The sequence below is a fragment of the Anomaloglossus baeobatrachus genome, chromosome 2 (genome assembly GCF_048569485.1).
Source record: "Anomaloglossus baeobatrachus isolate aAnoBae1 chromosome 2, aAnoBae1.hap1, whole genome shotgun sequence".
Taxonomy (NCBI): domain Eukaryota; kingdom Metazoa; phylum Chordata; class Amphibia; order Anura; family Aromobatidae; genus Anomaloglossus; species Anomaloglossus baeobatrachus.
This window is the reverse complement of record NC_134354.1, coordinates 749,711,183-749,733,180: the sequence shown is the minus strand read 5'-3', so window position 1 is coordinate 749,733,180 and position 21,998 is coordinate 749,711,183. Positions and strand designations below refer to the sequence as shown.

The following is a 21,998-nucleotide window of genomic DNA, read 5'->3' as shown; positions in this document are numbered from 1 at the left end:
TGCATATTTGGACCAGGCACTCAATCTTTCACATCCCATAAGCATCACTAAGCTTTGAGCGTCCACCACTTTATCAATCTCCTTCCATGGACCACTCTTGATGAGTACTAATCACTCCATACCCAGAACATTTTTTTTTTTTTAGGCCCTCTGAACTTCTGGCTCTTGCATTGTAAGTCGGTTCAAATCCTTAAGCTTTTTTTTTTCTTCTTCTATCTCAGCTTCAAGAAGTGATAGTCTTACTAATAATGCTAGAATGGACCCATACAGTCATGGCCGAAAGTGTTGGCACCCTTGAAATTGTTCCAGAAAGTGAAGTATTTCTCCCAGAAAATTATTGCAATAAAAACGTTTATTTCCATTGTGTGTATTGGAACAACATAAAAACCAAAAGGAAAAAAAGGCAAATTGGACATAATTTCACATAATCTCCAAAAATAGACAAAATTGTCATCTTCAACTTAATAATCGATTGCATGGCCTTTGGAAAAAAACTGCAATCAATCGCTTCCTATAACCGTCCACAAGCTTCTTACTCCTCTCACCTGAAATTTTGGACACTTGTTTATAAACTGTTCCAGATCTTTCATATTTGAAGGTGTCTTTGCCCAACAGCAATTTTAAGATCTCTCCACAGGTGTCAATGGAATTTAGATTCGGACTCATTGCTGCCACTTCAGAACTCTCCAGCACTTTGTTTCCATCCATTTCTGGGGCTCTTTGAAGTATGTTTGTGGTCATTGTCCTTCTGGATGCCTATGACCTAGGACGCAGGTCCAGCTATCTGACACTAGGCACTAAATGCCACCCAAAATCTTTTGGTAATTTCATGTTGTATTGCCCAGTGCCGGAGGCAGCAAAACAACTCTGGTGACCCTCCGCCATATGTGACTGTAGGTTCTGTGTTTTTTTTTTTGTAGGCCTCATTCCATTTTTGGTAAACAATAGAATGATGTGGTTTACCAGAAAGCTCGATCTTAGACTCCTCTGTCCACAAGACTCTTTCCAGGAGGATTTTGGTTACCCACATACATTTGACAAATTGCACTCTAGATTTTTATGGTCTATATCAGCAGTGGGGTCCTCCTGGGCCTCCTCCATGGCATTTCATTCAAATGTGATCAGATAGTTCGCGCTGACACTGATGCACCCTGAGACTGCAGGACAACTTGAATTTCTGTGGAACTTGATTGGGTGGCTTATCCACCATCCGGACAATTCTGCATTGCAAACTTTCATCAGTTTTTCTTTGCTGTCTAGGGAGGTTTGCTACAGTGCCATGGGTTGTAAACTTCTTGATTTATGTTGCTCACTGTCAATAAAGGAACATCAAGATCTCTAGAGATGGACTTCTAACCTTGAGATTGTTGATATTTTTCAACCATTTTGGTTCAGTTCTCTTCACCTCTTTCTGTTCTCCAAGCTTAATGTGGCACACAATGTAAAGATTGAGTCAACTTTTTATCTGGTTTCAGGTGTGATTTTCATTTTGCCTCCACCTATTTGCCAAAGGGTAATTTTTAACTAGTATCACATGCTTGAAAGAAAGTGGTTTACCCACAATTTTGGAAAGATGCAAACAATTTTGTTTGTCCAAATTCGTTTTTGAGGTTTTTGGTTACATTATGTCCAATTTGCCTCTCTCTCTCTCTCTCTGGTTCTGTTCCAATACACACAAAGGAAATAAACTTGTGTATAATAAATCATGAGTAATTGCAATCATTTCCCTGCATGCTGACAGTGCCTCTGCACAAGGACAAAGCCAAACCCACCTTTGCCTCTTCTTCTGTTGCATTGACAGGTGTCCCACACAGGCCTCTTCAGATCATAATGTTATTGTTACCTAGAATATCGCGAGGATACAACTTTTTATAATATTTAACTTTTTATGGGGTAAATGCAGATCGCTAAAAGTTTTGTTTTATTTTTTCTTGCGTACATGGCGCTATTAATTCCACAGCGCTTTACAGATGCGATCATCACTGTCCCCATTGGGTTCACAATCTACATTCCCTATCAATATGTCTCTGGCGTTTCATGACTTGCTATGCACATTGAGACAGATATTTTTGTGGTGGAGAAAATGCCACTAGGCTCGTTCGTGTGGCATCCGATTTTTTTTTTTCTTTTTTCTTACACCAATAGACTTGGATAGGTGAGTATCGTCCGCTTTACGGGACCATGTGTGTGCAGCATTCTACTCCTTTTTTTTTTCCTCTGGGCGAATACAGCTGTACAGTGCTTCAATGAATAATATGGGTCAAGAGGCCAGTCCCTTCTTTTTCTTACATTGCACTCCTCTAAGTTATAACCTACTGAGAGCGAACTCTAAAGAAAATTATCTATTGTTTTAACCACTTTACTAGCCACGACATGTTATGTACAGTGCCGACCAAAAGTTTGGACACACATTCTCATCTCTAGAACAACTATTAAGAGGAGACTTTGTGCAGCAGACCTTCATGGTAAATAGCTGCTAGGAAACCACTGCTAAGGACAGGCAACAAGCAGAAGAGACTTCTTTGGGCTAAAGAACACAAGGAATGGACATTAGACCAGTGGAAATCTGTGCTTTGGTCTGATGAGTCCAAATTTGAGATTATTGGATCCAACCACCGTGTCTTTGTAGAAAAGGTGAACGGATGGACTCTACATGGCTGGTTCCCACCATGAAGCATGGAGGAGGAGGTGTGATGGTGTGGGGGTGCTTTGCTGGTGACACTGTTGGGGATTTATTCAAAATTGAAGGCATACTGAACCAGCATGGCTACCACAGCATCTTGCAGCGACATGCTATTCCATCCGGTTTGCGTTTAGTTGGACCATCATTTATTTTTCAACAGGACAATGACCCCAAACACACCTCCAGGCTGTGTAAGGGCTATTTGACGAAGGAGAGTGGTGGGGTGCTACGCCAGATGACCTGGCCTCCACAGTCACCAGACCTGAACCCAATCGAGATGGTTTGGGGTGAGCTGGACCGCAGAGTGAAGGCAAAAGGGCCAACAAGTGCTAAGCATCTCTGGGAACTCCTTCAAGACTGTTGGAAGACCATTTCCGGTGACTACCTCTTGAAGCTCATCAAGAGAATGCCAAGAGTGTGCAAAGCAGTAATCAAAGCAAAAGGTGGCTTCTTTGAAAAACCTAGAATATAAGACATATTTTCAGTTGTTTCACACTTTAAGTATTCCATTCCACATGTTTTCATTCATAGTTTTGATGTCTTCAATGTGAATCTACAGTTTTTAGAGTCATGAAAATAAAAAAAAATCTTGGACTATGAAGGTGTGTCCAAACTTTTATATATATTTGTATTTTACAGAGAGAAATAACTATTTGATCCCTCTGGCAAACAAGACCTAATACTTGGTGGTAAACCCTTGTTGGCAGCACAGCAGTCAGACGGTTTTTGTAGTTGATGATGAGGTTTGCACACATGTCAGGAGGAATTTTGGTCCACTCCTCTTTGCAGATCATCTCTAAATCATTAAGATTTTGAGGCTGTCGCTTGGCAACTCGGAGCTTCAGCTCCCTACATACATTTTCTATGGGATTAAGGTTTGGATACTGCCTAGGCCACTCAATGACCTTAATGTGCTTCTTTTTGAGCCACTCCTTTGTTGCCTTGGTTGTATGTTTTGGGTCATTGTCGTGCTGAAAGACCCAGTTATGACCCATTTTTAATGTCCTGGCAGAGGGAAGGAGGTTGTCACTCAGGATTTTACGGTACATGGCTCCATCCATTGTCCCATTGATGCGGTGAAGTGGTCCTGTAACCTTAGTAGAGAAATACCACCAAAACACAATGTTTCCACCTCCATTCTTGACAGTGGGGATAGTGTTCTTTGGGTCATAGGCAGCATTTCTCTTCATCCAAACACGTCGAGTTGCGTTAAGGTCAAAGAGTTCAATTTTTGTCTCATCTGACCACAGCATCTTCTCCCAGTCACTCTCAGAATCATCCAGGTGTTCATTGGCAAACTTCAGATGGGCTGGCTGCACATGGGCCTTCTTCAGACAGGCTGGCTGTACAGGTGCCTTCTTGAGCAGTGGAACTTTGCGGGCAGTGAAGGATTTCAATCCATTACGTCGTAATGTGTTACCAGTGGTTTTCTTGGTGATCGTGGTCCCAGTTGCCTTGAGAACATTAAGTTTCCCCAGTGTAGTTTTAGGCTGATCTCTCACCTTCCTTCCTCATGATCCTGGATACCCCACGAGGTGAGATATTTTACAAGGAGCCCCAGATCGATTGTCGATTGACACTCATTTTGTATTTCTTCCGTTTTCTTACTATTGCACCAGCAGTTTCTCCTTCTCACCCAGCATCTTACTTATGGTTTTGTTGCCCGTTCCAGCCTTGTGCAGGTTTATGATCTTGTCCCTGACATCCTTAGAAAGCTCTTTGGTTTTACCCATGTCGTAGAGGTTATAGTCTGACTGATTAGTTGAGTCTGTGGACAGGAGTCTTTTTATACAGGTAACAATTTAAGACAGCCATCTTTAATGCAGGTAACGAGTTGATTAGGAGCGTCTAATTGTCTGTAGGAGCCAGAACTCTTAATGGTTGGTAGGGGATCAAATACTTATTTCTCTCTGCAAAATGCAAATAAATTTATATAATTTATACAATGTGATTTTCTGGATTTTATGTGGGATATTCTATCTCTCACTGTTAAAATTACCCTATCCTTATTGACTGTTCATGTCTTGGACAGTGGGCAAACTTACAGAATCAGCAGGGGATCAAATAATTCCTTCACTGTATATCGATGGAAAAATAAAAAAAAACATGGCTTTTGGAATAAGGGGAGAAAACAATGAAAGCGCAAAAATTAAAAATCGCCTGGTCCTTAAGGTTTTTTTTTTTGCGTTAGATGTATTTTTATTTTTTTCATTTTTTTTATTTGTTTAGATACATAGGCACACTGCGCTAAAATACACCTAAAACCAGCTGTCAAAAAACTCTTGCCATGAATCCTGCATGTGTAGTTAATGAAATCCTACCTTAGGGTGCCTTCAAACTGCGTTTTGTCCCCTGTTCAGTGGTCCCATCATGGCTTAAATCCGACATCCCCCCCCCCCCCCCAATCCCCTTGCCAAATGGGATTGACTATATTGACCTGACCATTGACTATAATGATGCAGACGGAATAATTTTGCACTGTATTGTGCACCATTTTCGGCCGTATGTGTCTATTGGAGGTGGACACACATGTGAGTCTACTACGTCTGGGTTCCACCTTCAATTATTATTAAAAATAAAAATTAGACATCTTACAATTTGCACACTTTTTTAGGGCTTTTTAGTCTCGGGGTTGTTTCTTGAAACAAGAACTGTAGCAGAAATGAATATATTTTTGTATTGAAGAATCTAATGAGGGTGTGCAATGGTGATTGTGCAGGGAGGGGGAGCAGGTCAGCTGCGACATCACCTATTATGATTGGCGGATCCTGTTAATCAGCAATGTAAAGAGACCTTACTGGTCATTGTCATTCTGCCCTTGATAATAATGAGCCTTGCTAAAACCGCTTACTGAAATGACAGAGTCTAAATTAGTCCCTGTTCATTCAAAGTGTAAAATCTGCAAAATTATTTTTTTTTTAATTAATATTGAAAAAAAATTGCCAAAAATATCTTTTTTAAAAAGATGCATGAAGCCTGATTTTAACGACGTTCTTGTCTGACAAATTCCTATAAATTTCTATAAATTTTTAATGTTATTCCGTGATTAAAAGCCAAGTAAATTGAGGGATTTGGTTGTGGACCTACATCATAGATAGTGGGGTCCTGGCATCATATCGGTCTGTCTGGTGAGTCTCCACTAGAGAAGTTTGGGAAGCCCTGCTGTAGATCAAACTAATTGACCGTAACACATTAAATTATTAAGGAATCTAAAAATATGAATTAAAGTTAAGATTTAAAAATCTATTTTTCAATTATTTTTGTTGTAGGTCCACTTCCAGACGGGTGGGAGCAGGCCCTTACTCCTGAAGGGGAAACGTACTACATAAATCATAAAAACAAGTCCACATCATGGCTAGACCCACGTTTCGGTAAGAGCTCTTTACGTTAGTTTATGCCTAAACGATTTTAATGTTGCTCATGCAAATTTTTAGGAGATCACATCATTTAGCATTGATTTTCTCCACGGAATAAGGTCCATGTAAGTCCACTCACTGTATCTGCAGACATACTTGGGTTAAGTTCACATCATTGGCCACTGTCGTGCATAGTCCTCCATTATTGTGGATGGATCCAACCACAAAAGGATTCCACTGGGCATAAAACTACGCTTCCCTGTGTGTTTGTGTGTATATATGTGTATATGTGTACGTATACGTATGTGTATATATGTGTATATATATGTATATATATATATATATATATATATATATATATATATATATTTGCCTTAATATGGTGAATGAGGGCCTATTGCCACCTGAAGAGACTTCCTTGCTCCACCTTAACCCAGTAGTATTTGCTTAATGCCCACCATTAACATTAACCTGGTCACTGCCCTAGACTGGAAGTCACGCCAACATTAAATTATACTCTTTACGAGACTCTCCCATTCCCTTCTGTGCAGACCCAAGAGTAGGGGAGGCATGGGAATTCCTGATTTGAAAAAATATTACTGGGCCACACATATGGTTAGAGTACTAGCTTGGTGCCGCCATTCTCAGACAAAGCCATGGGTTCCCCTAGAGCACAGCTTCTCGGAGATACATCTCCCGGCTACCCCTTGGCTCCTGAACTTCTCTCCATCCACCTTGAGGTCCCATCCCACCATTGGCGCTACCCTGGACTGCTGTTCCAAAAGAGAGATTTGCAGACTTCTTCTTCCGGTGCCTTCTTCCCCTATCGCCGATACTAGGTGACCCGGATTTCTGCCCTGGCCTTTCGGACCCCGTTTTTCGGAGCTGGGTTCTGGGGGGGGGGGGGGGGGGGGGGATTTTCCAAGCCTGTCATTTGGGAGGAGGGGGGGACTGAACATCTCTTTCGGATATCCGTAGTCTCCTGTTGCTGTATCCTCTGGGGAGATGGCGGGCAATTCAGCTCAGGCACTTCCTGTGCTCCCTCCCCTGCTTCTCTGTTTGCTGGTCCTCCTACGAGGTTTGAAAATTTGTGTCTAGGGGAGGGTGTGCTTCTACACTCCCTCTCTCTGGTATACAGTATCCGGCTTATCTGTTGCAGTGGGAGTGGGATCTAGAGATTGCCTTGACAGATACGCAAAGAGAGCTGGCGTATAAGACTTAAATTAGTTCTAGATTGCTAGAACCTAATTTCAAACTCCTGGCAAGGTGGTAAGGGTCTTGACCAGAGTTCATAGGCTATGTCCCTCAGTGGACCCTACGTGTTGGAGATGCGGTTCGGGGGAGGGTGACTACATGCATATCTTTTGGTCTTGCCCTTTTTTCAGGCGGTTTTGGTCTGATGTGAGACACTGGGCCCGGAGTTGTTTCTTTTACAGTTTTCGGTGTCCTCTGCTCTTACATACAAGCGCTCATTGCTAAGATTCTTGGTTATGGCCGCTAGGTCGTGCATCCCACTTGTTTGGAAGTCTATTCACCCCCCCCCCCCACACACACACACACGCGCACACACACACACATACACGCACACACATACATTGGCACAGTGGGTCTCAAGGGTCAACAACCTCTTGCATATGGAGGATTTGACATCATCTCTCAATGACAGACATGAAGATTTTTACGGAACATGGTTTCCTAGGCTAAAGTTCATGTACTTGGCTGATTATTCAAGATTGCTCTCTGACCCACGGGAACCTCTCGATAGTTCGGTGGTATGATGCTCCTGGAGGAACATTTCTGGTTTGCAGCCCACCAGCTTATCTCTCCTTACCCCACCTCCCCTGGGGCCATTCTACCCCTCTATTCCCCTTTGCCCTCTTATCTATCTTGGTTTAGCTTCCTCTTTTTCTGCTCTCCTTTCTATTCTCTATGTAGTAGGTTTATTTTTAAATGTTTAAAATTGGGCCAAGCCCGAATGGTTGGGATTTGTTTATGAATGATTGACCGGGTACTTGCTAGTGTTATGTTTTTGATATACTCTAAGCAGCTTGGTTTGTCTTTAAAATTAAAAAAAAATAAAAAAATATATACTCTAACTGTGATCCTAAAATATATTCTCAACAGCTTGTGTTTTAGTTTTCATACAGGGAGACCTGTGGTAGTAAAGCATGTACCGTCCAAAAATATGTCCCCTTTGTAAGAAATCATTTAAGGAATCCTATTGGGTGGATCTTGAGGACTAGACATGATTAGTAGAGAAGAATGGCTGCCCTAGACCACCAAGGATATTGATGTTACTGTCCCGCTACCCTTGGCCACCAGGACTGTCTATGTTAAGCCTTACTAGGTATGACTATGGTTCATTTCCTAGCTGTAGAAAGGAACAGGTTTGTTGTGTTTTTGTCTTTTTTTTTTTTTTTTTTTTTTTTTAAATCTGTTAAGGGGGTGTCTTGAGATTTACACCAAAAAAACAAACAAACCTACTAGTAGGATTTTTTTTTTTATTTTTTTTTTTAAGGCGAGTACTCCATACCACTCAATCCCCTGACGCTTCAGCACCAACACTCTAGTGATCCCCATCAGTCTTTATTTTCCAACAGCAACGATATCATCCGCACTTATGTGACCCACTCACTACTGGCCGTAGCAATGATGCTAACCTGTACAGCCCTAGACTTTTGAGGCCAAAGATTGGCTGCAGTGCTCACTTGGATGTACACAACATCATTGGTCCAGGGAATTATATATAAATACATGTGTGGTCAGTACAAAGGACTGGCACAAGCCTTATCCTTCCAAAGACAATACTAACGACCAGGGGGCAGTTACTGCGATAGAAAGAAAGGCGATTCCGGCAGCTAAATAGGAAAGGGTTCTTTACAGTTAGAGCCGTTAGATTGTGGAATGCCCTACCATAAGAGATAGTAATGGCAGACACTAAAAAAGGACTGGATGATTGCCTCGATACATAGAACATTGTGGGCTTATAGATAATTCGGTGACAAAAATGTATAATTGGTGAAGGAAGGTGGAACTAGATGGACCTAGGGCTTTTTTTCACCCATAACTATGTAACTAAAGACAGTCATTGAACAGGAGAGATTTGTTGTTTTTTTTTTTTATTTTGCCATGTTATTTCCTCTTTTATGCTATATTTTATTATTTTTCATATCCCAGAGGTGGTCTCCATAATACGGTACTCAATAGAGCATGCCACTTTTCTGTATCATTCTATAGACGTCTATGTAGGATGACTGTAGGGATCAGAGCAGTATATAGGTGATAGATTCCGGTAAGGCCGGTCAGTGTAAAGTTCACAAGATGGTTTATACCTTCTGCGGGAGTGCTGAACTCAGATTTTTGTCTAATCCTGTTTTGAAATCTCATCTGCTGTGAATGAAAGGGCAATTGTCTTCCAGAATGCCAGTGTCTCAGTCACTCCAAGTATGAAAGGCATTTGGCGATGGTGTTTGAACAGCAAATGAAGAGAAGATCTCACTACTGGTCTTACCAGTAATGGCCCGTCTGTCACCAGAGAAAATATAGCCGCCTGTTCGGTGCGATTTATGTTATGGCTCATAGGGCAGCCTTACACTTCAGATGGCGGACGACAGTCTGTTTTACAGGGATGTCCAGACTGGTCAAGTGATGAGAGATCGGGGTGTTGGAGGAAAAAAGACGTTCTGCATCCATAGGCCATGTTAGGACAGACATAAGTTTGTACACTTCATTTCACTTATTTATTAAGACCCCATTAGGACCATAAAGTCTTCTACAAAGCGACTCTTCATTTAGGCTGATATAGGGGGTCTCTTTCTCATGTCCACATGATCTAACAAGGATTGTCTTTATGAAGCAACCATTAAGTGTTATTATAATAATAATAATAATCTGCATTTATATAGTGCCAATATATTCCGCAGCGCTTTGTATATGAACCTCTAAATTATAAAGAGTCATACGTCACGGTTATTGAAGATATAATAATTAAAGGGAACCTGTCACCACTTTTTTGACGTATAAGCTGCGACCACCACCACCAGGCTCTTATATACAGCATCCTAACATGCTGTATATAAGAGCCCAGGCCGCTGTGAGAACATAAAAAACACTTTATAATACTTACCTAACGGTCACTCGGTTGGCCATATAGGCATCTCCGTTCTCTGGTGCCAGCGCCGCCTCTTTCGCCCATCTTCGTCCTCCTTTTTCTCTAGCCGCGGTGCATGACGCATCCGACATCATCCACACTCGCCGGCATTCAGGTCCTAAGCAGGGCAGATCAAAGTATTATAGTGCGCCTGCGCAGGACCGGCGAGTGTGTATGACGTAGGACGCATCATGCACACAGGATTCAGAAGGAGGACGAAGATGGCCGAAAGAGGCAGCACCGCGGAACGGAGACGCCCATCTGACCAACCGAGTGACCGTTAGGTAAGTATTATAAAGTGTTTATGTTCTCACAGCGGCCTGGGCTCTTATACACAGCATGTTAGAATGCGGTATATAAGAGCCCGGTGTTGGTGGCTGCAGCTTTTACGCCAAAAAAGTGGTGACATGTTCCCTTTTAAAGCAAAAATAAAGACAACCCTGCCTGTAAGAGCTTACAATCTACAAAGGGGATAGGGGTGACAAAGTACAGGTGCTTATTTACAATGATGGTCCCACCATCTTGAAGAAATGGTGGATAGATAAAGGCTGCATGAGCCGGTCACCAGGCAATCTTTGTAATGCTTTTGTGGGCGGTGGAGTCCGAGGGAGAATTCTGTTCAGAGAAATAGTGAATGAGCTATATAAAGAAGCACTTTTGATTAGGGAATATGATGGGCCACCCTAAAAGATGTGTTTTTAGGGAGTGTCTGAAACTGGAAGTTGTGATTAGTTCTAATTTCTTGGGGTAGAGCGTTCCAGAGGATTGGTGCAGCTTCAGAGAAGTCTTGGAGCCGTGAGTGGGAGGTTTGGATTAGTGTGGATGTTAGTCGAAAGTCTCTTGTGGAGGGTAGAGAGTGGGTAGGGTGCTAGACAGATGAGGGTGGAGATGTAGAGTGGTGCCACATTGTTGAGAGCTTTGTGGAGGAGAACAAGCAATTTAAATTGGATCCTGTGATATATGGGCAGCCAGTGCAATGACTGGCACAGGGCAGAAGAGTCAGAATAACGATTAACCAGGTAGGTGACCCTGGCTGTTGCATTAAGGATGGACTGTAGAGGAGAAAGTCTAGTGAGGGGGAGCCCAATTAATGGAGAGTTACAGTAATCAATCGATTGTTATAGCAAGATCTTGGAAGTTGAAGATCCATTGAAGGAGTTCTCATTTTTTTCAATGGGTAATATTTAAATTGTAGGATCGGTTTACTCCTGAAGAGAACCCATTTCATGATTTGTCCTTGTAGTTGATACATAAAGGGAATAGTTGCCTATCATAAAGGGGTATTCATATCGTAAGCACTTTGCTTTCTGTAGGGCTGTTTTTTCATTAGCGTCATGGTTTTCTTCATAAATGGAATTCATCATACATCAGTCAATAGGGTGGTTCTGGTTCCATCATGGAGCTTGATTGTCAAAAAGGCAGAAAATTCTCGACAGGGCAGTCTTTTAAGCTCCCCAATACACATTCGACTAACATCAGCTGATATTGATGGGTTTCGCTGACAGTAATGTGTATGGGGATATGATGTCTGATTTTGGACTCCAGATCTTCTCATTCTCCATGAGCTAAGCCACCACTAGAGATGTCAGCAGACCAAGTGCTCCTATTTATTAGAGAAATGGCCAAGATGGCTGCAGTCCAAATAATCAACCAAACCATCGTTTGGTTGACTGCCATCTATAGTGGCATTATAGACTTTAGTGATGAGACCATGTCTTTGTGTATTAAGAATGTGGGATTTCCCAAGCAAAAGACCTAATTAGCTGATGGTCCCACCTCTACTTGACCATTTATAACTGAACCTGTGTATATACCATAATCCCTTGTGGCAGAAATATCCTTTTAACGTATTTCTGGGGTTCAAAATAGCTTTTATAGTTTTTTTGCAGCCCAGTGAGTGAGATTTGGCAAAATACAGGCATTAATCTATAGCTGAAGGTACCTGAAGGGTGGAAGTAGAGGTTCTTGTATAACATTTCCCAGCCTGGATCTTCATTTTCCGTCCTTTGCCATTTTTGTGGCCTATTTCCATTTTGGTGAGATTCTAGCAGAACCTTGGTTACCTCTTGTGTGGGTTCCCTGCAGCCCTTCTACTAACATCTCATTATCTTGTGATCTTAATTACTGTTTGCTATACTGTAAGCATTAATTATCACTTGCACCCCCCTCCTCCTTCCATTCTTTTGTCTAGGTGTAGAATGTTTGCCATGAGGTGGACACTTTAATTAGGGGGTTGGCTCTATTTTGTATATTTTTTGCTCAAGAAAATGTAATCCGCCCCCTCCCACCCCCATATCCTGATTTCCCCTCTTTACCAGAACAAAGCGTTTTTTTGTTTGTCTGCCTGTGAGGTCTAAGCTGCCTGGGTACGGCATCATATGCCAATCAAATGCTTTCCAGATTTGCAGGGGTATGGGAATCTGACAGGAAACAGACTAAACCCCCGGCTTTAAAATAATATGAAATTGGCTTATTTATTTTTTAACACGTTTGAAGACTCGATGTTCTGAGCAGAAGGCAGCAGGATTTTCCAGGAAACGGATTTTCTAGTAACTTTTTGTACAGAGGTTATGCCCCCCTCCTGTGCTTTGGACCACTGAGCTTCATAAAATTTTATCACAGTCAAAGTCCAACAGGCTCTAATTTCTATTAGCTGGGGCTATAGGTGATGTTCGGACCATTCATGTGGCTGATCTAGCACTGCTGTCCTTTTTGCTGCACCCCTCGCCAGATTCTTAGTATCAACCTCCTGTGAGGGCTTCAGATCAGCACTATCATCAGTCTCCTGTGGGGGCTTCGGATCCGCACTCTCGTCAACCTCCTGTGGAGGTTTCAGATCCGCACTCTCGTCAACCTCCTATGGAGGTTTCGGATCCGCACTCTCGTCAATGTCCTGTGGAGGTTTCGGATCAGCACTCTCGTCAACCCCCTTTGGGGTCTTCGGATCAGCACTCTCGTCAACCTCCTGTGGGGGCTTCGGATCAGCACTCTCGTCAACCCCATTTGGGGTCTTCGGATTAGCACTCTCGTCAACCTCCTGTGGGGGCTTCGGATCAGCACTCTCGTCACTCAGTGGCTACTTATCAGCTGCAACATTGTCATTCTGTTCAAGCATAAGAATCCATATCGATTAGTGTAGAGCAGCCACCGCACTAGTGAAAATCTACATCTTCCCTACTCAGCCGAGCTCCGCGTGTACCCAGTCGCTTGATCAGAAGGGAAAGACAGACAGTGGGATGGCACCACCCACGGGGATCTCCTAGGTACACTGCGTTACGTGGCAAGAACAAGAAAAAGACATACCTAAAAAATGGGATCACCACTTATGAAGTATTATTAAGAATGATCAATGTTTTATTGTCAATAGAACACACATAAAACTACCCAGTCGCTTGATCAGGTAACAAGCAGTGCCGACCACGCTCGCTCCACACTATTGTAAAACACAACCCAGTTAATTTTGCACCATCTTGCCCAGGGATGGGAAATAACCCTAACTGTTTGGATAGTTTAATTCTTGTTGCATCTTGCTTCAAACCTCCAACATAACTGTATCACATCAATATAAAAACCTCAGTAGAACAAAAAAGGTCTTGAGCTGAAATTTTAAAAAGCCTCTTAAAATTAGTTGTTTGCCAAGTTAGGCAGCTGTTCAACTCCTGGCAAACATCCAACCCTCTGATGTCACCATGACCTGGTGGAGGAAGAAAAAAGTACAAGCAAGAAAGCACCCTGACCGAGCAATGTACGGAGATCTTTTTCTCTGCGTATCAGTGTGGTTAGGAATGACGTGATCCATCGGTTGCATCACTTGATTCTGAAACACTTCGCTCCTGCCTAGCGAGAAATTTTTGAATAGCTGTGAATATATGTAGGAGGCAAATAATCATCAAGCTAATTTGGAAATGTGAATAAAGAACGTTCAGGGTAATCTATATTTTTTTTTTTTATAACCTTTTATCATTCACATTCAGCCAAATTCTTTTCCATAGCTAGAGTGAACAATCCAGCTAAAATTTAACTCGTTAGGTAGACTTAGCCTCAATTAAAATTACCGTATTTTTCGGACTATAAGACGCACCCTGGTTTTAGAGAAGGAAAATAAAATTTTAAGCAAAAAATGTGGTCATGACACATTGTTATGGGGCGACGATCTGCTGCTGACACTGTTATGGGGGTAATGTCCCCAAATTCTCTGCTAAGGTACCCCATCCTGGTATATGCCCCCATCCTGCTATATACCCCCATCCTGCTATATACCCCCATCCTGCTATATACCCCCATCCTGCTATATACCCCCATCCTGCTATATACCCCCATCCTGCTATATACCCCCATCCTGCTATATGGCCTCATGCTGCTATATACCCTTATCCTGCTATATGGCATGTATCCTGTATCACACAAAAAACAATAAACGTTTATATTCACCTTTCCTCGCTCCATGCAGCATCGCTCCTCCCCCTGTCTGTGGCGGCAGCAGCACCGCTGATCTGTGTAGAGCCGTCACCGGTCACTTCCCTGCAGCATCGCTCGTCGTCCTGTCTGCTTGTCAGCTTACTTGCGTGGAGACTAGCGGCACGCACAGCGATGACGTCATCGCTGTGCTCACCGCTCTCTACACAGATCAGCTGACCGGCAGACTGGAGGAGATCGCGATGCTGCACGGAAGTGGCCGGTGAATGTACCGTACTTATTCACTGCCCCCCCGCGCTGATAATGATGCACAAGGGGCAGTGAATACAGCCGCACATGATCACTCCAGGCTGTAGTTGCCAGGAGTGATCACGGCCGGCTGTTAATTATGCGCATACCCCCCCACCCATCATCCTGCCCACCTGTCAGCGCCGGCTTCAGCGCTGAGGGATATGAAATCAGCGGGCCCACGTGGTCACGACAGGCGCTGCTACAGCCTGCTCGTGCTCCCGATGGCCCGCTCCACCGCAGCACCCTCATTCCCGGCCGCAGCCCTGTATTCAGACCATAAGACGCACCCCCAACTTTCCCCCAACATTTGGGTGGGAAAAATGCGTCTTATAGTCCGAAAAATACGGTATTTTGCAGTTCTGATGTGTGTTCTCCCGATTGATTTACCCAAGCCATTGGATTTCTTGGCCCTTCCCCTTGACCTTATTCAAGAAATTGTGTAGTATGCAAAGTTATGTTTATTTACTTATCCTGCGCCCTAATTTTCTTTTTTGTCCCTTATGGTTTAGCCATGTTTTATGTATTGCGAATTCATTATATTAGTAATTTGGTCCACTGGTTTATACCAGTTTACGTAAACTTTTTTTTTTCTCCCTTTAGGCATGAGCCAACAGAGACTAAGTCAGAGTGCACCAGTGAAATCCCCTCCACCGATCGCCCCCCAGAGCCCTCAGAGCAGCGTCATGGGAGGTGGCGGCAATCATCAGCAGCTAAGACTCCAACAGCTTCAGATGGAGAAAGAACGTCTACGACTCAAGCACCAAGAACTGCTTCGGCAGGTGAGGCCACAGGTTAGAAACAGCCTTTTGTTACTCTCTACATGTTTGTCTTGTCGTCTTTGTGTTGTTTAGTGTGTGTGTGTGTGTGTGTGTGTGTGTGTGTGTGTTAATGGGATTTAGTGGTAAATTATTTTTTATCTTTTGGAGATCCTTGTGCGACATGGACATAAAATGCATAATCAATAATAGTCTTATTTCATGACATAATGACTCAATATAGCCATAGTTAGCAATACAAGAAAACCTTATTTCAGACCCAGCTGCTGGATTAAATATTGATAGAGACGACTAGGGAAATAACCAAAATTGAGGACCTCCAACTCCACTCTGAGAACTGAAGCCTTCCTGACCCACAATAGCAGTCAAATGTAAAAAAAGGAGACCCCATATAAGCACAGCCCTCTCCAATGAGGTCAATCATGGTTGTGGGGATGGCCAAGTCGGGAAAAATACATTAAAGGGGTTGTCCACTGTTAGGACAATGCCTTCTTTTTTAACGTTTCCCCCACTTAACATAAAAAAGCCAATACTCCCCTCCGATGGTGGCACGGTTCCAGCTGTGTCTGGACTCTTATTCCCGGGGCTCACGTGAGGTTATGACGTCCTGCGAGCCCAGCGGCCAATCACCGCGATTCAGTCTTCCCGCCTTTGGATGCAGTAGCCGGTAGTGATTGGGCACGGAGCTTGCAGGATATCACAACCACACGTGAGCCCCGGGAACGCCAGCCCAGACACCACTAAAGAGGACTATAGGCTTTTTTTTTTTTAATTATGGATGAGGGATCGTGGATTGATAAGGGGTTGATCTATTTGTGGACAACCCCTTTAAGTTGGCCAAACTGATATTCCTCTGGGCCAATATTCAGTAAACGAGTTGTCATGGTAGAAGAAAATGATTGCATATGTTGGTTCTCAACATACCTCATCTTTTTTTTTTTCTTTGTGTATGGGAAACTGCAGACCAAAAGAAACTATTACTTTCACACTCTGCTTTTCAGTCTTTGGCTAATCCTGTCATGTTACTTTTATGACTGCGTAATACATAACCTCCTTGTCCTATGGTCTGCTGACATCTTTTAGTCTTATGGAATAAAATGGCTGCAAGACTAAAAATAAACCACTCAAGTCTGACAGGTTTGGGCTGAAAAACCAGTCTTCATGTTCTCTACATAAGCGTCCATAATATTGACTTCTCAAGTTATTTTTCTTTGTTTTGTGGTTGGTTTTTTTTAAGTGAATTTTCAGCTTTTTGGTGTTTTTTGGGGGGGGGGGGTTCCGCTTGGAGGGTTTAAAACATTTTATAAGTAGATTTCAGTGTTGCAAAGGAGCTGGGTGGCTGTATACAGATGGTGGCTTTCTCAAATTGTAAAGAAATCTGTAGTTCTTGTGTCAATGTTGGACTCGGTGAAAGTCAAGTTGTTATTGAATTTAATAGTACACAGGTTTACTTTGGTTCACAGGAACTAGCTCTTCGTAGTCAACTACCGACCATGGAGCAAGATGGTGGATCTCAAAATCCAGTGTGTTCTTCCGGAATCACTCAGGAGCTCAGAACAATGACCATGAACAGTTCTGATCCCTTCCTAAACAGGTGTGTACATTGCAACCACAACCTCCCTCCCTCCCCCCCACACACACACTTTCATATAAGTGACCAAATGTGTGACTGTGCAAACTGCATATTTATCCTATTGGTCACCCTGAGAAGGGTACCATTATCAAGCTTAAAGGGATTGTCCACTACTAAGACAACCCCTTCTGATTCCACATGTTTCTCCCAGGTATGGTGTAAAAAAAAAAAAGTCTACTCTCTCCTCCCGTACTGGTGCCGTGGTTCGCGTTTCTGGGGCTGAGCCCCGCGTCCAATCACCACCACCTTATGTCTCTCCGCCTTCGGGCCAATCAACAGGAAGTGAGTGCAGCTGCAGCGCTCACTTCCTGTTAATCAACTCATTTTTCCAAAGGCGGGGATACAGAAGCCGGCAGTGATTGGACGTAGGGTTTGAGTGCTATCACGTGAGCTCTGAGAACGCGAACCACAGCACCACTGGAACGGGAGGTGAGTACAGGCTTTATTATTTTAACCAGGGAAAATGTGGAAACAGAAGGTTGTCCTAGCAGTGGACAAACCCCTTTAACAAGATTGCTCAGTTGGGCTGATGATTTCTCTATTCCCTCCACCCCCTCCTAATATTTGTTTCCTTTTAAAAAAAAAATTGACTTTTATTTTTTTTTTTTCCTTTTGGCAGCGGCACATATCACTCCAGAGATGAGAGTACGGACAGTGGATTGAGCATGAGTAGTTACAGTGTTCCCCGCACACCTGATGATTTCCTTAACAGTGTTGATGAAATGGATACAGGTTAGTTATTTTGTGCACACTCAGGAATTGGGTAGCATGTTATCTGTAGGTCAACCCTTGGCGTCGGCTTTATCATGAGTGGCCAATGACACTCCAGCAGGTTCTTGGTTCAAGATTGACTTTAGATGTGCCAAACCATGTATAACAAATTTATTGCACAATGGCTGACCCTGATACTTTTACTAAGCCATGTACACTTTTTTTTTTTCAGTGATGGCACAAAAAAAAGCATAACATTACAAAACTTTTGCACTAATATTCCTTATGCCTAGAGATGAGCGAACCCTAGTAGTAAAGTTCAGTGTTCGTACCAAACACAGAGTTTACAAAAAAAAGCAGTGTTCGAGTTCATACGTCGGATGCTTTACGCATTCTGACCACTCGAGCAATTGCTGTGCTCGGGTATGCTCGATGCTTAGCCCAGTGCTAGCCGCATGCGAAATCTCTAAATGCCTTTCACTGGGAGTAAATACGTTATGAGATTTAGTGCATCCAAGGAAAAAACAAACCCTCCCTCCCCCCAAAATGATCTGTGTATGGCTGGCTGTATGTACGTTGAAAGCCAAACTGCCCACTTAGTGACTTCCAATGGGGTTTAGGTCAACTCCAGGTCCCGAACTAAAATTTAAACTCTGGCTAAACCTTTCAAATGCGAACTTCCACGGGTCCACTCATCTCTTATGACAAATTTTACTACTTTTTGGATGTTAGAAAACTGATGTAGAGAGATGAGAAATTATCCCATTAGTCTTCCAGATCACTTTGGGTGGCCAATGACTGTAAATGGCCTCAGGAAAAAGCTTGGCGCAAGAGAGGAGACCAATGGGCCATGGTGTTTTATAATGTTGCCACTTAATTTTTGGGATTTTGCCAATTGACCCCCTACTGACCGAACATTGAAAACAGAGTCTAGTGACTTTCTAATGTATTTTTTGAGAAGAACTTAAGGTCCATTGGAACAGAATAATCTAGTACTTAGTCATAATACATAACCTCCAGTAAATAAAATGCCTAAAACATGTAATGCCTCTTATCGTTCCTGATTGGGAGCATTTGAGTGATGTAGTGCCAACCTTTTCATTTTTTATTTTGAAGGATGTGTTCTTTCTTCTAAAACACTCAAATTTTTAATATTTCAGGTGATGCAATCAACCAAAGCAGTATGCCCTCCCAACAGAACCGGTTCCCCGACTATTTGGAAGCACTTCCAGGAACTAATGTGGACCTTGGTACGCTCGAGGGGGAAGCCATGAACGTAGAAGGAGAGGAACTAATGCCAAGCCTACAAGAAGCTTTGAGTTCTGACATCCTTAATGACATGGAGTCTGTTCTTGCAGGCACCAAACTGGATAAAGAGAGTTTCCTCACATGGTTATAGAGGCCTTTTTAGAAAAACTGTTTTCGAAACCTCTGAAGAATTTTTGCAATCAAGTGTGCCTGTAACTTTACAAGCCTATCCACGGCCACGTGGTAGACTATTGAGATACTGCTCCAGACAAACAAACTTTCAAAGACTTCTACGATTTTTTTTTTTATTTTTCTCGTTCTAGTATTTTCTTTTCACCCGTTGCTGCTTTTATTATTACAGACACTACATTTTTTTTTTCTTCCACCCCCCACAGTTTAAGAGCCTGAGATATCAAGATTTTTGAATTTCCTAGCTGCCTCTTTAAGTAAAGCGAATGGGAAGAGTTAAGCACTACGTACTACGAGTAGATACTCCATTTTGTAAATATATGCAGTAACTGTTTGCTTCCCGCTCTACTGACGTTATTAGCTACCCTACCAGGGAAGAACGAGATATTTACTCAAATATATGTAACTTGTATGGTGGCATTGCCTTCTCTTCCCTCGACTTTTATCCTTACCATTTATTTCTAATAAGTTGTCTTTCCTCTTAAAGGGGCCGAACAACCTCGTAAGGTTTTTTTGTTTTATTGTTCTTAACAAACCTCTCGAAACGTTTCCTTTTAAACCAGTGTTAAATTTCTTTTGTCTTTGGGATATGCTGTGTCTCAAGAAAAGCTACTTATTCTGACCCAGAGCAGCAAAAATAAGCAATGATTAAAGTGCTAAGTAGAGATGGGCAAATGAGGCAAAATTCAAAGTTGCCTTTCTTTTTGGTTTCCCCGAGGAAATTTGTTTCACGGACAAGTCAGTTTCTGCAAATTTAATGTCACTTATTATGATCTGAGGTTTCTTCAGACCCCAGACCATAATAAATGTAACATGATCAAAATTCTACACCTTTCTGGCCCCTCAGCAACTTATAGTCACCCATCTGGTCCTTCGATGAATTCATGGGATCTCTCATAGTAAGCCCAGACTTCCAAGTTTAACGAGACCTGGAAGGGTTTGGCACAATCGCGGTCACAAAAAGTCATGGTGAACACCATAACATCGCACACTCATGAGCAGAAACCGGTGAATTCAACCCAAGCGGTGATTATCTGCAGATACGACGAGGACCAGTGAGATATCAGGTGGGGATGTAGGGGCAGAAAAGGTGAAGTACAAGAATTATTTTTTGTTCAGATTTTGACGACCCTTTACGGTTCAGTAAAGTGACGGTAGACTCCTGCCATTTTGCTGAATCAAATTTACAAAAAAATGAAATTTTGGCAAATGTTTATTTTTGTAAACTTGAATTTATTCGCTCATCTCTAGTCCTATATAAAACTCAGCTGTGGGCGACTCAACAGGTCTGATGTCGTTCGAGTCATCTACCCAGCTATGGTTGGCTTACCTAATCCTAGGTAATCACTTTATTTTTTATTTTTTCCCACCATACCAATTTTTTATCTAAAAAGTTGAAGCCACAAAGCATAGTATATATACTAGTCTTATGGGGGGATATGCAAGCTATAAATTTATGTCAATTCGAGGCAATCTCAAGCCCTGATTCAATCATGTTTGAAGTATTAAGCTTTATTATATGATTTTGTTTGTATGTAAAAGTTGCTCTTTTTGGTATATTGGTCAAAATAAGTTGTGTGTTGGGTCTGTGCAAGGTTGTGAACACTACATTGAACGGCTCTGTAATGTAGTATTTGTTTATAAATGCTGATGTGGATGATGCCGGCAGGTGCCAGTATACGTTCTATCGACGATGTTTTTATACTTTTTATGCGGATTGGAGGTGGTACCAGAGAGAGATTTTTAGAATGTGTTTTATTACTGATGAAAACAAGGTTTTGACATATATCGAACAAATCATTCCACCTACCTCCTGTCTTTTTATAGTTAAATGTCTTTATACGTGAACTTCAAAAGTCTAGTAAGTATGCCCGCCTTAAGGGCTTTTTATTATTGTGCCTTGTCAACAAATTACCCAAATGGCTTTTTTTTATCATCTGATCAGGGTCTCTTGGCTATGAAAATGCTAGATCTAGATTTAGAATTGCTTTTTCCAAACAAAGCAAATTTGTGTGTTGTATTTTGTGAAACCTGTCTATCACCATCTGTGTCCTTGCAAATGGGTGTTTGTTGCCCAACTCTTTTATGTATATGACTATTAAATGATTATGTCTTACTGTACACCGAATTGTTTTTATTAGAAAATTAAATAGCTAATTGTAAGTAGTTTTTGTCTTTTTTTTTAGATTTTTTTTTTTTGTGTGAACCAGAAAGCCTTCTTTGACCGTTCCTTTTTAAACTCACTGAATGGGTAACTCGAAATTTTTTTTTATTTTTTACAACATTTGTGCCTGCATGAGATTTGTGAACTGCTGGATAATCCAAAGCAGTGCATACGTTATAAGTTCCCCCTCCCCAAAAAAACAAAAATTCAGTAGATTAAGTGGGGTCATATCTTCCATCTTCTATAAAATAGGAAAGACCTAATACGGCAGATGCACAGTCACTATGATGCCCTCACTCATTGTAATATCCACACAACCCCGCAAAGCAGGATAATTGTCCCCACAATCCATCACGCAGTATGGTGTCCTCCGCGGCAGTA

The 21,998-nt window shown here is 42.2% G+C and overlaps 1 protein-coding gene across 4 annotated transcripts in view; it reads left to right on the top strand.

Moving 5' to 3' along the window:
* The window catches only part of YAP1 (Yes1 associated transcriptional regulator), a 96,158-nt gene extending 74,539 nt beyond the window's left edge, over nt 1-21,619 (top strand). Inside the window, exons 4-8 of one of the 4 annotated variants that reach the window (XM_075337472.1) lie at nt 5,953-6,054; nt 15,497-15,675; nt 17,136-17,266; nt 17,925-18,037; nt 19,177-21,619. In XM_075337472.1, coding sequence (XP_075193587.1) covers nt 5,953-6,054; nt 15,497-15,675; nt 17,136-17,266; nt 17,925-18,037; nt 19,177-19,415 — 764 coding nt within the window. In that variant the 3' untranslated portion in view covers nt 19,416-21,619. Of the gene's footprint in view, nt 1-5,952; nt 6,055-15,496; nt 15,688-17,135; nt 17,267-17,924; nt 18,038-19,176 lie in introns of all 4 variants that reach the window. The other 3 variants (XM_075337471.1, XM_075337474.1, XM_075337473.1) reach the window with 3 other exon arrangements.
* The last annotated feature ends 379 nt before the right edge of the window (nt 21,620-21,998 follow it).